This window comes from Nanorana parkeri, unplaced genomic scaffold (genome assembly GCF_000935625.1).
Source record: "Nanorana parkeri isolate BGI_ZX_2015 unplaced genomic scaffold, ASM93562v1 scaffold224, whole genome shotgun sequence".
Lineage (NCBI taxonomy): Eukaryota > Metazoa > Chordata > Amphibia > Anura > Dicroglossidae > Nanorana > Nanorana parkeri.
The window spans coordinates 1,489,205-1,504,050 of NW_017306492.1; the positions used below are offsets into that span (position 1 = coordinate 1,489,205).

Below are 14,846 nucleotides of genomic sequence, written 5' to 3' on the forward strand. Positions count from 1 at the left end.
ATATATACACAGATAAAGAGCATGCCTATGGTAAAACAGTGACATAAATACATTTGTATGAAATAAAAATACTTATGATTTGAAATCATAATATTGATATGCTTTTGCTTTAACTAGGGAACGCCTGGAAAGGATGGTGAAGTTGGCCCCTCCGGTCCTGCTGGTCCATCAGTAAGTAGTAACCACACTTGGGCTAAGTACTGTACATATTGCATTTGGGCTATAATTTACAAATCATTGTTATTATTTATATTTAGGGACCCGCAGGTGACAGAGGAGAACAAGGACCACCAGGTCCCACAGGATTCCAGGTATTTTTATCTTTTATGCCATTATTTGGTTTTTGTATTTTCTACTAGAATCTTATATTTCTAGCCTCAATAAAATCTGAAATGTATACTAATATATACATACATTATCTTTTAAAACATGTACTCATTCTTTTATTTCTGCAGGGATTACCAGGTCCACCAGGTCCTCCTGGAGAGACTGGGAAGCCAGGTGATGAGGTAACACATTTAATCATGTACTGTGTTTGCTAGCAATTTCTAAACATAAAAGAAAATGATTAGTAGAAAAAAACTAAAATTACATTAAAAGGAATATGCTGTCCAATGCAGAATCCTCCCAATTGCCTTGGCTAATGATCTGAGGGCCCTGACAAAGAATCTAAATATAAGCCCCCTACCCTTAATAAATAAAAACAACCAATTGATTTTTAGGAGTATGCTGAGTGTACCTCTTGTTATTGGCAATGGTTATCTGTGTTTCTAATGTCAAAATTAGCTTATTGCAAACCAACCCAGGTAAATGCAGTGCATACAGTATGAAAAAATTATATCATGGAAGTCAACACTAACAACTAGAATTTTTTTTTTTTCAAAACGAAACTAAACTAAACGAATTTTTTGCTGGTGCACATGTCTACTAACAACTGTATCTAGTTGGCTTGGTTACAGTTTTTGGTCTCATCTCAAGACTGTCAAACATCTAAGGATCATGGGCCTTGTTTAGAGCCATCCTGAGGGTTTGTCAAACAATACAGCGGTTAATTTACTGCCAGGTATCTTTGATATTATAGGCCAACAGCATGCATCATTCAAGAAATATAACAGAACATTTATGACATAAACATTATACAAAGTGTCTTTACATGGCCCACATGAGCATTCCTGCAACATTTAACTAGATTTGTATCACAAAAAATATATATATTGAAGCAGATGGTTTTATACAATAGCACAATTAAGTGTGGCACTATACATGCCTAGTTGCACTTCCTGTAGATCAAAAGGACAGCATATTTATGTAGTTGAGAATTAAGTAAAGGAGTAAGCAGCAAATATTTTTTTATAAACTGTATTTATTATTTTTGGAAACATGCAGATTAATAAAATGTCTATATTTCCACACAGAAATAAGATAAAAAGTATAATAAGCTGCACTGTTTGTCACATATGGATTCATATTCAGATACTAAAAAGATTATTTTAATATGAATCTTTGTTCTTATTTTAGGGAGTTCCTGGAGATTCTGGAGCTGCAGGGCCACTTGGTCGAAGAGTAAGTGTTAACTGTACATTAATTTTATATATGAAATAACATTTGTGTAATATTTGTATTATTCAGTGTGAAAATGCATTAAATTATTTCATGTAGGGAGAGCGTGGTAATCCTGGTGAAAGAGGAGAACCGGGTGCTACAGGACTTCAAGGTGAAAAGGGGATGGCTGGAGGTCATGGACCTGATGGACTAAAGGTGAATTTTATTTCTTGGCTAGTGGTGGGTGAATATTTGCAAGCTTGATTCACTAACGAAAGTTAGAGATGAATCTAACTAAATCTAACTAAAGTTTATGGAAGGGAGTGAGGCAAAGCTTGTTGGTAAATTCCGGCCATTTTTTAGGGCTATTAGACAAATGGAAGTAAAAAGCATGGGAAGCTGGGCACTGCCATGGGGAACATGTACCAAATTAAAAGCAAAACATTTTGAAAAATGCCATATAGTGGGTGGATATTCTTTTACTGTTACTTCAATGGCAACAATGAAAATACACAAAAACTTTAAATAACATGCATAGGGAATGCCTTAAAGCCATGATGTTATGGAACAGAATGATTTTCTCAGCCACTGCGTTTACACAGTGCATATTTGGCAAAGGAGTTGGTTGCTCAAATGGCTAGCCATATCCACTTTGTTAGTGTTTCCTACAACAACAACAGCTCCCAATTCACTGACACTATGGCTGCTCTGTTCCCCCTTTTTTTTATAGTGAGGACACTGAAAGCCCTCTTATTGGTCCTTCTTGGCCTGCTGGTCATAATTCAAATATCATGAAGTGCATTATGGTTTAAAAAAATTCACCTGGGCAACTCTACACTAGAATTCACCAGGATCATGAAGCTTAAACCCACATAATTCCCCTCAAACCCATGGTAACGGTGAACCCAAAAGGCATCCCTATTCTTAGGGACATATTTTAGGAAGTAAAGGAGAGGATACATTCAAACATATGAAACCTTGCACCTCTCCCACATAGTATTTGTGTGATCACATTGTAAATGTTTATAGCTGCCACTGTATACGGAGTATAAACCTTACTCTGGTCTATTTAGACAACAGGCTTGAACATTTATTCACTGGTAAAATCATGTTTCACATACAGTCACTATATGACAATATTGCACCTTAATTTTATCCAAGTTGAGATTTTTATGAATTTTCTAAATGCATTTTGTTTCATAGTTTTTCATAGAACTGTCACTACTTCCCAAAAACACAATGAAGGGAATTTATCAAAAGTGGAGCAGACAACATCTGGAGCAGCTGTGCATGACAACCAATCAGCAGCCACCTTTCATTTTAAAAGCTTAACTGTACAAACTGAAGAGAGAAGCTGATTGGTTGCCATAGGCAACTGCTCCAGATTTTGTCTGCTCCAGTTTTGATAAATCCCCCAATTTATTTTGTTTACCTATGTTTGTTTACATTACGCCAATACTTTATAACATTTTGTTTGGCGATATTTATGGTAATGTACTAAAGTATTTTTACTATTAACTAATGTTATATTTGTGATTCTAGGGAAATCCAGGTCCAACTGGAACACCTGGTGATGTTGGACCGCCTGGTCTACAAGGTATGCCTGGAGAAAGAGGCATAGCTGGAACATCAGGCCCAAAAGGTGACAGAGTAAGTATGCTTATGTGTCAGAATTTTTTAATTTTGTATTGAGTGCAGAGGAAATAATATTTTTTTATGTATATTTATATTAGGGAGGTATTGGAGAAAAAGGTTCTGAAGGTACAGCTGGCAATGATGGAGCAAGAGTAAGTATAAATTCTTGGGCATCTGAAAGTGACAAAACATGATCATTAAAGCTATTCACCAGGAGATATAACGTCAGAATATGGAAGTTATATCAAGCATGGGTAGAGTAACTTAAAAGTGTAGATATTTTCAAAACATCCTTTGTGCTTCTTTTATAACGTATGTGAAATACGTTCTGTCTGTATTGTCCCCTGAAACCATTCACATGGAAACGTTTAACCTCAGTAATTTTCCAGTGTATATATGAATCTGTACATAATTATTTTTAATGACAGATGATATAACTAAGTAATAACTGTTGACCTTTCACTTAAAATTTGTTTGATTGCCTTTTAGTTTTAACGGGTGGTACTATAACATTTGTATCCGCTAGTAGTTTCTTTTGCATAGGATAAGGTTTTTCCCTACCAAATAACATAAGATATTCTTATTTTCTTTCAGGGTCTTCCTGGTCCACTTGGACCATCAGGTTCTGCAGGCCCAGCAGGTGAAAAGGTAGCTTAATAATATAAAATTGTATAATTCTAGGAAACCCCAAATCTAAGAAACGCATGACTAATAGTGATTTATTCTAGGGTGAGCCCGGTCCAAGAGGTGTAATGGGTCCAGTTGGGTCACGTGGAACTCCTGTGTGTATATGTAATACCTTTATTATAATATATATAAATATTTTGAAAATGTATATTTTCCCTTCATGAAATGTGGATTGATCTAGTTTACGTAGCTCTAGGACTAGAGATGAGCAAATTGATGTACCAGTTTAGAGATTTTGCCTAAATATGATTAATTTGAAGCTGAGAGATATAATTCTTCACTGATCTGTAGGTATTTAATGGCAGTCTTTTTAATACTTTTTAGATTTCTTTATGTTATTAAAATAGTAGTGGTCACTGTGTGTTTGAATTCAGAAACATTTATATGGACCAGTTCTTATACTGTTGGTATTATTGGTTATATAATTATCTTTTTTTATCTTGTGCTAATAATGACATGTTTTTTTTTTATCTGTCAGGGTTCTCGAGGAGAAAATGGCCCCACAGGTGCTGTTGGTTTTGCTGGTCCACCGGTATGTTTCTTAGAACTGTGCACAACATTACACAATTCTTCTCACATTCAATACTAAATAGCCATTAAATTGATTTCAGCTGCATTGTACAATTAAAGAATGTGAAGACTGCAACAACCGAAAAATAATGTATATCCTTTGCATTAATACGGCAGATATATTCACATTGTATTGTAGATTACAGTTAACAAACATTTGTTCTGAAAGCCTTGCTCAATATGCTAATTAGGATCAGAGGCTTGCTTTTCAGTAAACATTATTAAATGTTGACCTCCCACATATTTTTTTTCACAAGATAAGAGCAAACTTTCACAGTATACTTCCACAGTTAAAGCATTTTTATGGTACTGATGAATGGCAATTATAAAACAATTACTCAATCAGCCAAACCGAAGGGCGGCCGAAGGATCAGCCGGAGCTACGGCTGATCCTTTGGCTGGCTTTGTGAATAACCCTCTATATATCTGTAGAATACGTTTTTGTGGTGTAGTTATTTTATTTTTTGTGCTACTGCCCATTGACCAATATCTTTAATCGTAACATGCACTTTTATGTCTTAGGGACCTGATGGGCAACCTGGTGTGAAAGGAGAACCTGGAGAGTCTGGTCAAAAAGGGGATGCTGGATCTCCTGGTCCTCAAGGTCTTTCTGGATCTCATGGTCCACATGTAAGTAACAAGGTTGTCGACAAGCAGCCTGGCAACCACCATTTGTTTACAATTTTATGACGTGACCTGTACAGTTTTTAGAGAACAGCCATTAAAATCATGTTGTATCTGCATAATTCAGAGACCATGTTCAAATACAAGTGATAAAGCAGTGCCTAAGTATTTTATACACAAGGAATATACTGTACACATAATATTGAAATTCAATAGGGTTCCTTGACTCTAGCTTAAGTTTAAAAAAATAAAATATATTCAGAAAATATAGCCCTGGATATGATATAAAACTGTCATAATACATTATATTAATAGTGACATTTTGCAATCTTACATAACAGAAAGGAAAAAGTACAGTCTACACTAATTAATCCAATTTGTATAACTGTTTAATTTAAACAGTACTATGATGTATCGTATTGTTTCAGGGACCTCATGGTGTGCCTGGACTTAAAGGTGGTAGAGGAACCCAAGGACCCCCGGTATGTACAGATTATATTTAAACTTGAAACAGTCTTTATTTACTTTTTTTCAGCAGATAAGAGTGCACACAATGCACAATGTCTGACCCATGGATAGCAAAATCAACAGGATGAGTTAAAATCTAAATAACATCAGTTGATTACCCTGAAAACAGTCCATCATTGTTCTATGTTCTACTACAATGACTGTGGTATTGGTTTAGCATTGTAATAGACTAGAGATACTAAATGTAGTATACGAAAGGCATAGGTCATTTGTACACCTTTTGTTTTGTAAATTTTTTTTATGAAACAGAATATGATGCCTTAACTGGAAAAGCCTGGGGTACTGGATTTCATATTTTATTTTTATAAACAGAATTTACCCTTTCTTTTTGTTCTGCAATCTTTTCTTCCAGGAATATTTCCTAATGTTTGATGTATTTAAACTTAACTGCATAATAAGTTAAGTTATTTCATTTTTTATTGAAAGGGAGCAACAGGATTTCCTGGTTCCGCTGGCAGAGTTGGACCTCCCGGGTCTGCTGTAAGTAAATCAAGTACATGTCCTACACTTATCATCTGTAATGACGTAGAATGTTCTTCTATAGTTTTGGTTTGTTTAAAACTCCACTGTAACTAGGTGGCAGTTTTGTATATATTAAAATATCCCAATAAAATGAGTTTGTTATGAGCACTTTTTTTTTTAAATAAAAAACACTTTTTTTGACAATCAGTACGATGTAGACGTGTAACCCTGCAAGAAATTCTTTCAGTTCGGATCGATTCGGATTTTTATTTCTTTTGTTTTTTGGATTTTGGATCCGAAATTTGATTTGTTATTCGGATTTCATATCAATCCGAATTTTCATTTCGTAAAGATCCACAACAGGAAGTCACACGACCGTGCCTGTAATGCAACCCCCAACAGCCCGAAAAAATCTGATTGGCCAGAGAACAGTCACATGACTGATTTAGTTTAGTTCTGAACGAAATTCGGATACATTTGAATCTTTGTTAAAGGAACATTCAGATTCCTTTGCATTCAGACGTGTTCGAATTCGGAAATTCAGATGCATTTGGAACGAAATTTACATGTCTAGTAAGTTGTCTACTTTGAAGGATAGTTATCTTGTATTAGATTATAAAAATGGAAAGAGAAGTAAAAAAAAGTTCAGAGGATGCTGTATCTGCATGCCCACCACACATTAAATAGCAGTATTGTAGTCATTCGTACTCATACAAAGTGTATGTATTAAACAAATTCCAATTTGGAGTGGCACTTATTAGCCAACGTATGATGTCATAACAAAAATGCTAGTATAGTGCTGAAAATAAAATGTTTAAGATGGTGAGAACAATATATACATAATTTAGGCTCCATAAAGGTATAACCTCTGAATTAACTTTTGTTTTTATTGAGATATTGGACTTTTTTTTCAGGGAGCTGTGGGTGCTCCTGGCCCTATTGGCGATCCAGGCAAGGAAGGTCCACCAGGTATTCGTGGTGAGCCCGGGGCACATGGTAGAATTGGAGACAGAGGTCCTGCAGGCCCCTCTGGAAGTCCCGGTGATAAAGGAGACTCTGGAGATGATGGACAGTCGGTATGATTTGTTGTAGTTTGAAGAATGCTTTACACTATATTTTATGCCATGTTGATGTGGCAGAAATTTTTAATGAGAAACATTGGCTGCTTTGTTATAAGGTTACCTTTATGTTAAAGATTTACATTCTTTAACCAGAGAATGATACAACATGTGTATTAGTTCAAACTTATTCATAATCATGTAAATTGTGCCTGTAATGCCATATTACCTATCCTTATCCCTTATTTTGTGAGCAGAAAATCATTCAGTTTTTATTCAGTCATTTAAATTTAACTCAGTTAGATATAATCAGAAGATGCCATATTGGTTTGATATTCCTAAGCTTTGATTGGAATAGCAAGGATGTAAAGATCCAAAAAGCAGTCACACTGCTCCCCCACAGCCATAGAGGGAAATCTTTGGGTGCCCACCATCTAAGTGTGTCCTTACTCCAAAATCTGCTCACACACTGCAAACTTCACAAGGGGAAAAAAACGATCTATTCACTAAGCTGCCGTAGGCAGCCGAGTGAAAGACCGACCTGAAGTGAAGTGAGCCGAACGCTGTTCGGCTATGCACTCCAGGCTTGTACGGCTGATTTCAGCCATATATTGGCTGTAATCAGCCGTACATCGGGTGGCGTCACGTGGCTCCGGGTCGGCCAAACATGCTCAGCATGTTCAGCCGACCCGAAGTGCAGAAGGAGTTCGACTCAGCCGATCCAACATCTGGATCGGCTGAGCCGAACCTCCGGCAGGCTTCTCACTGTTGTTCGGTCTATTCTTATAGATGCCGAACAGCCGTGAGTGAATAGCTGAATGCCGCTGAGTGGCATTTGGCTCGGCTGTTCTGCTCGGTCCCTCTGAGGGACCGAGCAGAACAGAAAAATTGTTTAAAAAGCACAAAAAAAGAAATAGAAAACGATTGTGCGGAGCTAGCAGTGACAGCTAGCTCTGCCCAACAGTTTTCTATTGTCCGGCGGTTCTGCTGCCGTCAAAAAAAAAGAAAAAAAAACTCTCCCGGGCGCTCTGGGAGTCTCTTGCTCCCGGCCGTCTAGGAGAGAAACACTGCTTTTTCTTTTTTTTTTTCTGTATTCTGACATGGAGCCGTTTCAGAATATTAAAAAAAATAAAAGATATTCGGGAGCTGTACGGGCTATAGTGAATAGCCCGTACAGCATCCCTTCGGTTCTACTGAACCGAAGGATTGGCCGAAGCTACGGCTAGATCCTTCGGCAGCTTTGTGAATAGACCCCTATATTGTAGCTTGTACAGCTTCACACAGTCCTGCCTTAGGTCTGCCCCTCTCTAATATTTTTCACCCAATCACGGGCTTAATTGTAGGGATCTGTATTCGGACCTAGGCTGGGACTATGTGAAGCTGTATCAGCTACAATAAAGTTTTCTCTCAGCAAAGTTTGTGGTGTGTGGCCAGATTCCTTTCAGCAATGGATTTTAGCAAGAATGTAAAACTTAATGGATCAGAATCAAATGACTAAATTGTAGTTAATATGGGCAGCATTGGACCATAATGGGTTTAGACTACTCGGCAAAAAAAATTATAAAAAAGTTCTAAAGAGTTTGCTAAAAAGTTAAACGTTTTTGCAATGTGGGAATATGATAAATGCAGTTATTGTACATATTATTATTATAATATCAATATTGTGTCAAGGCCACGTTTTAGCGTTTCCACTATTCACAGAACAGCATATATTAATCTTACCTTTTTAATTTTATTCTTTTAGGGTCCTGATGGTCCACCAGGTCCAGCTGGAACAACAGGTCAAAGGGGTATAGTTGGCATGCCTGGTCAAAGAGGGGAAAGGGGAATGACAGGACTTCCAGGGCCAGCTGTAAGTACCTTTAGTAGTAGCTCGTATTGTGTTTGATAACTATATATTAAACAGTAGGTATGAAAAGTATTGGCAGGCACAACTAATTCCACTTTAGGAAATGGTGTGTGATTTTCCTGACTACCCCATATATTACACACTCAAAATAACCACAGGGTTTGCCATAGCTATGCTAGCTATTGATGAAATCAATTGATTAACATAAGCAAATGTGTTGATATTTTAAACATAACTCACCGGGGAAAAAGTCCTACCTGACAGGCGTGGGGGCATTATTATTTACTATTTTTAACCTTTATCAGTTGAATACCTATATTTTCATTAACTTTTGTCCTAATCATCAAAAACATCATAAAAGTATATCTAAATCCAAGAATACTATTTTCCAAGAGTAATTCAAGAGTAATTTGTTGCAGCTTACTAGTCCTTAGATGCGGTGGCTGCATTTGTTTTCAGTATCCTTCCCAGTAGATTGCCAGACAAAAATAAAGGAAAAAAACAACCTAAAATAATGCAGGCACATAATCTAAGGCCTGGTAATATTTACAAGTGGATCAGATCTGGTATCTTTCATTTTGGTGCAGGAATGAATTCAGCTCAAAGAAATGAAAATGTTTGCACTGCCTAGCCACATAGTGAATAAGGAGAATTTACCTCAAACTATATTCAGAATATTTTGAATTTTGTGACAGAACCTCTGGGTAGACTTTTCAAACCATAACAGTATAAATTTAGCTGCTCATAATTGTATATCCAGAAATATGTTTAAATACATACCAGTCCTAATGTTTATGTTTGCCACCTTAGGGATCCCCTGGAAAAACCGGCTCTACTGGTTCTACTGGGGACAAAGGCCCATCTGGTCCCATTGGTCTTCCCGGTGCTAATGGTCCTGTTGGTGAACCAGGTGCAGAGGTATAGTATATGTGTTTATTTTCTTCTAAGCATGAAAACATATTATTTGAAAATGAATCCTTAGAAGTCAATTGCTATTGTGCAGACATTTAACATGTCTAGGAAATAGCATTAGTTATTATTAAATAAATGAATTATTTAATTAAAATTATTTAAAAAAAACTACTCATCTACACCCATATTGTATCAGTGATTATTATTCTTTATTAGGTTTAATGCTAATCTATTCTAAACTAAAAAAAATATTTTAAAGTGTAAGTAGCTAAGAAATGCAAAATGTAACTTTACATGCAGTCCTTTTTGCACTGTCAATATAGTTAAAATTCCCTCCCTTGTCAAGTCTCCTGCCCCCTTGGGTTTTGCAGTCATTTGTTTCCAAAGGCATCTATTAAATATGTATGATTATGTTTTCCTAATCTATCTATCTATCTATCTATCTATCTATCTATCTATCTATCTATCTATCTATCTATCTATCTAACAAAGGGCTATCAAACATGAAAATGTAAGTTAGCAAACATGCCAACATATGTATTTTCTAGGGTCCTCCTGGTAATGATGGTTCCCCTGGACGTGATGGAGCTCTTGGAAAACGTGTATGTAGGCATTTTATGTGTTTTTCATGAGAAAGTTGTTTCCACTGGAAATTATATTTTGCCATCTGTCATGTAAACAATGAAGTCAGAAACTAATTTTTTTTCAAGGATATAGTTTCAGTGACTTATGAACAGAACTATCTTGCAGATCTGAATATATTTTGAGGTCTAATAAACAAACAGCTAAACATAATGCTTATTATCCCATGAGAAGATGCACTAGAAGTTGTGTCTGCTCTGTGGACAGAATAGAACACTATCTGATTCAATGCAATTAGTGCCCTGCAGGTGCATGTCATCTCAGGCCTATTTTCTATCAACATTTTTTGTAAGATTTACCTATCTAGTGTAAACTGTTTGTAGGCGGGGCTGACTACACCACTCATTTAAAGCAGTGAACACACAGGTTCTGCACCAAAGAGCACCCCCTGATGACTGGAGTTGGTAAGCCAGTTCTCCAGTCTAGTTAGGGAGTTAACAGATTTGCAGGTGTGGTGAACCAAAGCTCCCAACTCACCCCACCAATTCCAAAAAAACACACACACAGTTTGCTATTTCAGCCCTAGGCCCCGGCAGGAGTTCACTTTCACATCTTCAAGAGGCCTCTGCTGCTCATGCAGTTCAAGGCCCAGTCCCTAGGAAAGTTACATCCACACCTAAGGCCCATGAAACACAGGGGCCCAAGTGGCACAGCAACTATGCCAGAGGGACTACACAGCCAGTGCCACAAACATACCTACTGTTACCAGACCTCAATATTAAGAACATTACTTCCCCCAGGTTTAGGCCACACTTAGTTTCAGGAATGAAGAGACTCTATAATTAGCTCAAACTGGCTTGCCTTTACTTAATTGATGGGGAATATGAAGAATTCAATAGCATTACATTTCCTCGATCAGTTCATCTTGATTTGTACCCACAAGAGAGAATGCTCTCTCAATAATGTGACCGGTTCCAGTTGTTAGCCCACACGGGAAAGAAGAACAGTGGCATCCCCCAAAGTGGAATAACTGGAACACTACATCTGGCTTTATGCTCCCCACTGGTATAGAAATACCCTGTTGCTAGGGAGGGAGACATATAAAGGTAAACTAAGGATGGTACACTCACTTTCACCCACAAATTAGTGAGAAGGCCTCACATGTTGATTATATTAAAGCCCGACAACAAACAAAATGTTTTATTTAGTTTTGGATAAAGCAGGAAAGGGTTAGGGACGCTGTAAGGAGGTAATGGTAAATCTCTCCAATAGGGACACAATCAAAAACAACACATTTTTAGTAGAATAAGTAAAGGGTCATACCTTCTGACACTGGGGTTGATATACTAAAAGTGAATATTCTTTTCACTTTTAATGTTCACTGATCTTAGTAAATAGGGAAAAGCTGTGTTGGCTTTGTTTACCCAAGTATGTGGGGATAATAAAAAAATGGATTTTGATTGCACGGGACTGGATTACTGATGTGAGTAGATCTTCAGTTAATTCATAAACTATGTGAACATACACTTTACAAAGTGAATATGCTGTATTCCTTCAGGCCAACCCCAGTGTTTCTGTTGGTGTCTTAGAGGGTTATTCACAAAGCTGCCAAAGGCAGCCGAGTGAATAATCCAGCCGAAGTGAAGTGAGCCGAATGCTTTTCAGCTATTCATCGGCTGCCTTCAGCTGCACTTCGGTCAGCCTAGCATGCTCAACATGTTTGGCTGAGCCGGAGTGCAGAACGACTTCGACTCTCCTTATGCAACATCTGGATCGGCTGAGCTGAAGCTCCGGCAGTTCACTGGCTGCCATTCGTCCCTATTCGTCCCTATTCTCAAATGGGCCGAACGGCAGTGAGTAAATAGAGCAGCATTCGGCTCGGCTATTCTGCTCGGTACGTCCGTGGTACAGAGCAGAATAGAAAATCAATGAAAATAGTTTTTTTTAAAAGTTTAAAAAATATATATTTTGAAATGTAAATAAATATTAAATTTAAAAAATAAAGATTTTTGAAAAAATAATAATAAAAAACTCCAAAACAATTGGGCGGGGCTAGTAGTGACAGCTTGCTCCGCCCAACCGTTTCCTATTGGCCGGCATCTGCTAGTCTTCAAGTAGGTACCGACTAATGAATAACAACTGGGCGCCCAGCTGTCATTTGGGAGGTTGTACAGCCCCGCTTCGACTGTCGAGCTGAAGCATATGCCTTCGGCTTGGCTGAACCGCTCGGCCGCCTTTGGCGGCTGTACGGGCTATAGTGAATAGCCCGTACAGCAGCCCTTCAGTTCGACTGAACCAATGGGCTTCCGCAACTGCAACTAGCCGAAGGATCAGCCAAAGCTATGGCTGGATTCTTCGGCAGCTTTGTGGCTAGACCCCTTAGTGTCCCAGTAAAGACCATCCCACCCATTTCTTGTACGGATGTCAAAGGGACAGCAAGTAAGGGAAGATCTCACTAGCGAGGTTACAAACAGAAATTAAAAGCTGAAAGAAATGTTAACTTTTTCCCTATCCATAACAAAAAACTAATTTGGACTGGAGTTAGACTTTAACAGGTGTGCCAATTATGTTTTTATTATTTGTCATTTGAAATAAAATATATAAGCAAATCTCACACATGCAGGTTAAATGGATTCAGCATGTGATTGTAATTTTGCAGGGTGATCGTGGTGATCCTGGACCTGAGGGTCTAGCTGGATCTCAAGGTGGCCCAGGAACACCAGGACCGGTAGGCTCACCAGGAGAAGCTGGGCCAAGAGGTGAAACAGTAAGTCATTTTAGTCAAATTATATTCACCATCAATTAAATGGTAAATAATCCCGTGGTCCCATGGGTCCTCCAGGTAGAGCTGGAAAACGAGGCTTTCAGGTATATTAATTTTATATTTCTAAGTGAAAGTTATGTTGATATGTGCTTCTCAAACCAAGGCTTTATTTATATATATTTTATATATATAGGGACCCCAAGGACCTCGTGGAGACAAAGGAGATAATGGTGAACGTGGAGATAGAGGGCAAAAAGGACATAGAGGTTTTACTGGTTTGCAAGGTCTACCAGGTCCACCTGTAAGTATTATGTTTATAATATAAGAATAATTCCTATCCATAACCTCATCGAGCATTGCTTTCACTTATATTGTATCTTTTGTTTGTCACAACTATAAAAAATACTTTATTCATTAATTTTCTTGTAGGTTCTTGAATCCTTTGGTTTGTGGCCCTTCTTTCCACCTGCACACACATTCAAATTACTCTATGGGCCAAACATCAGTTTGATTTGTGGGCAAAATGTGTGGGAAATCGGTTGAGTAAACAGACTCTTGTAGAAAAAAATAGAAGTTGCTTTTTAGAAATCTCAGTAAACATAGGTAGTCACGCTTCTGATATTGTCCAAAGAGGCAGAATCTTGTATACAATGCAAGTTCCACCTTGCAACTCCAGAAGCACAACACTCGTGTGCAGAGAAGGGTCTGTGTACCCATCCTTTAGATGGCAGATAAAATAAAGGAAATTAGATTTTAGCAAACAGTGTTGTATAAAGAACTATTAAAGAAAGAAGTCTGTAAACAGACTGAGGGGAATTTATCAAAACTGGAGCAGACAAAATCTGGAGCAGCTGTGCATGGCAACCAATCAGCTTCTCTGTTCAGTTTGTTCAGTAAGCATTGGAAATGAAATAGAGAAACTGATTGGTTGACATGCACAGCTGCTCCAGATTTTGTCTGCTCTAGTTTTGATAACTTCCCCTCGTTGTATTTTACTGTTATATATTCTGTATATATTTAAATGTATACAATATTCTATACATTTATTAAAGTGAATCTAGTCTCAGATGTTACCATAAAGATACATTAATGGTTTCTTTTAGGATTGATAAATAAAAGCTAATAAAAAGGCTAAAATGCATACCTTTGCCTGAATATATACTGATTCAGATTACGGTATTTTTAGAGCTTGATACATGTGTAAAGCCTGAGCCTTTGGTCACATGATTTTTTGCTAAAAGAGATGTTTAGCCAATCTCTGCTGAAGGGAAGGGCTTCAGTAGAGATTGGCTGAACCTCACCTTTAGCAAAGAGCTTGCAAGAGGAAGTTCAGCCAAACTCTTCAGAAGGCCTGTCCTTCAGCAGAGACCAAGTAATCAAGACCATAGTCTTTTCATTACCTGTAGATTGCAAGGACCGTTGTTTTCTCCAGGAAAGGTACGTTTGTATTTCAGCCTTTTAAATTCTCCTTATTTATCCATCCCATCTAGATTTCAAACATAACTTTATGTTATCATTTTTTGCATCTGTTTAATCTGATTTGTTACTTATCATCATAATATCTGTTTGAAACAAATGCACATTGTACAGTATATAGGTGCATATTCTTGAAAATGAGTCTACTAAATATATA

At 37.4% G+C, this 14,846-nt stretch overlaps 1 protein-coding gene across 1 annotated transcript in view; it reads left to right on the forward strand.

Annotated features, from left to right (window-relative positions):
* The window catches only part of COL5A2 (collagen type V alpha 2 chain), a 78,576-nt gene that overhangs the window by 56,578 nt on the left and 7,152 nt on the right, over nt 1-14,846 (forward strand). Inside the window, exons 30-49 of the mRNA XM_018556073.1 lie at nt 118-171; nt 258-311; nt 456-509; nt 1,519-1,563; nt 1,660-1,758; nt 3,085-3,192; nt 3,276-3,329; nt 3,772-3,825; nt 3,906-3,959; nt 4,343-4,396; nt 4,957-5,064; nt 5,487-5,540; nt 6,013-6,066; nt 6,963-7,124; nt 8,851-8,958; nt 9,766-9,873; nt 10,416-10,469; nt 13,109-13,217; nt 13,265-13,317; nt 13,407-13,514. Coding sequence (XP_018411575.1) covers nt 118-171; nt 258-311; nt 456-509; nt 1,519-1,563; nt 1,660-1,758; nt 3,085-3,192; nt 3,276-3,329; nt 3,772-3,825; nt 3,906-3,959; nt 4,343-4,396; nt 4,957-5,064; nt 5,487-5,540; nt 6,013-6,066; nt 6,963-7,124; nt 8,851-8,958; nt 9,766-9,873; nt 10,416-10,469; nt 13,109-13,217; nt 13,265-13,317; nt 13,407-13,514 — 1,548 coding nt within the window. The remainder of the gene's footprint in view (nt 1-117; nt 172-257; nt 312-455; nt 510-1,518; nt 1,564-1,659; nt 1,759-3,084; nt 3,193-3,275; nt 3,330-3,771; nt 3,826-3,905; nt 3,960-4,342; nt 4,397-4,956; nt 5,065-5,486; nt 5,541-6,012; nt 6,067-6,962; nt 7,125-8,850; nt 8,959-9,765; nt 9,874-10,415; nt 10,470-13,108; nt 13,218-13,264; nt 13,318-13,406; nt 13,515-14,846) is intronic.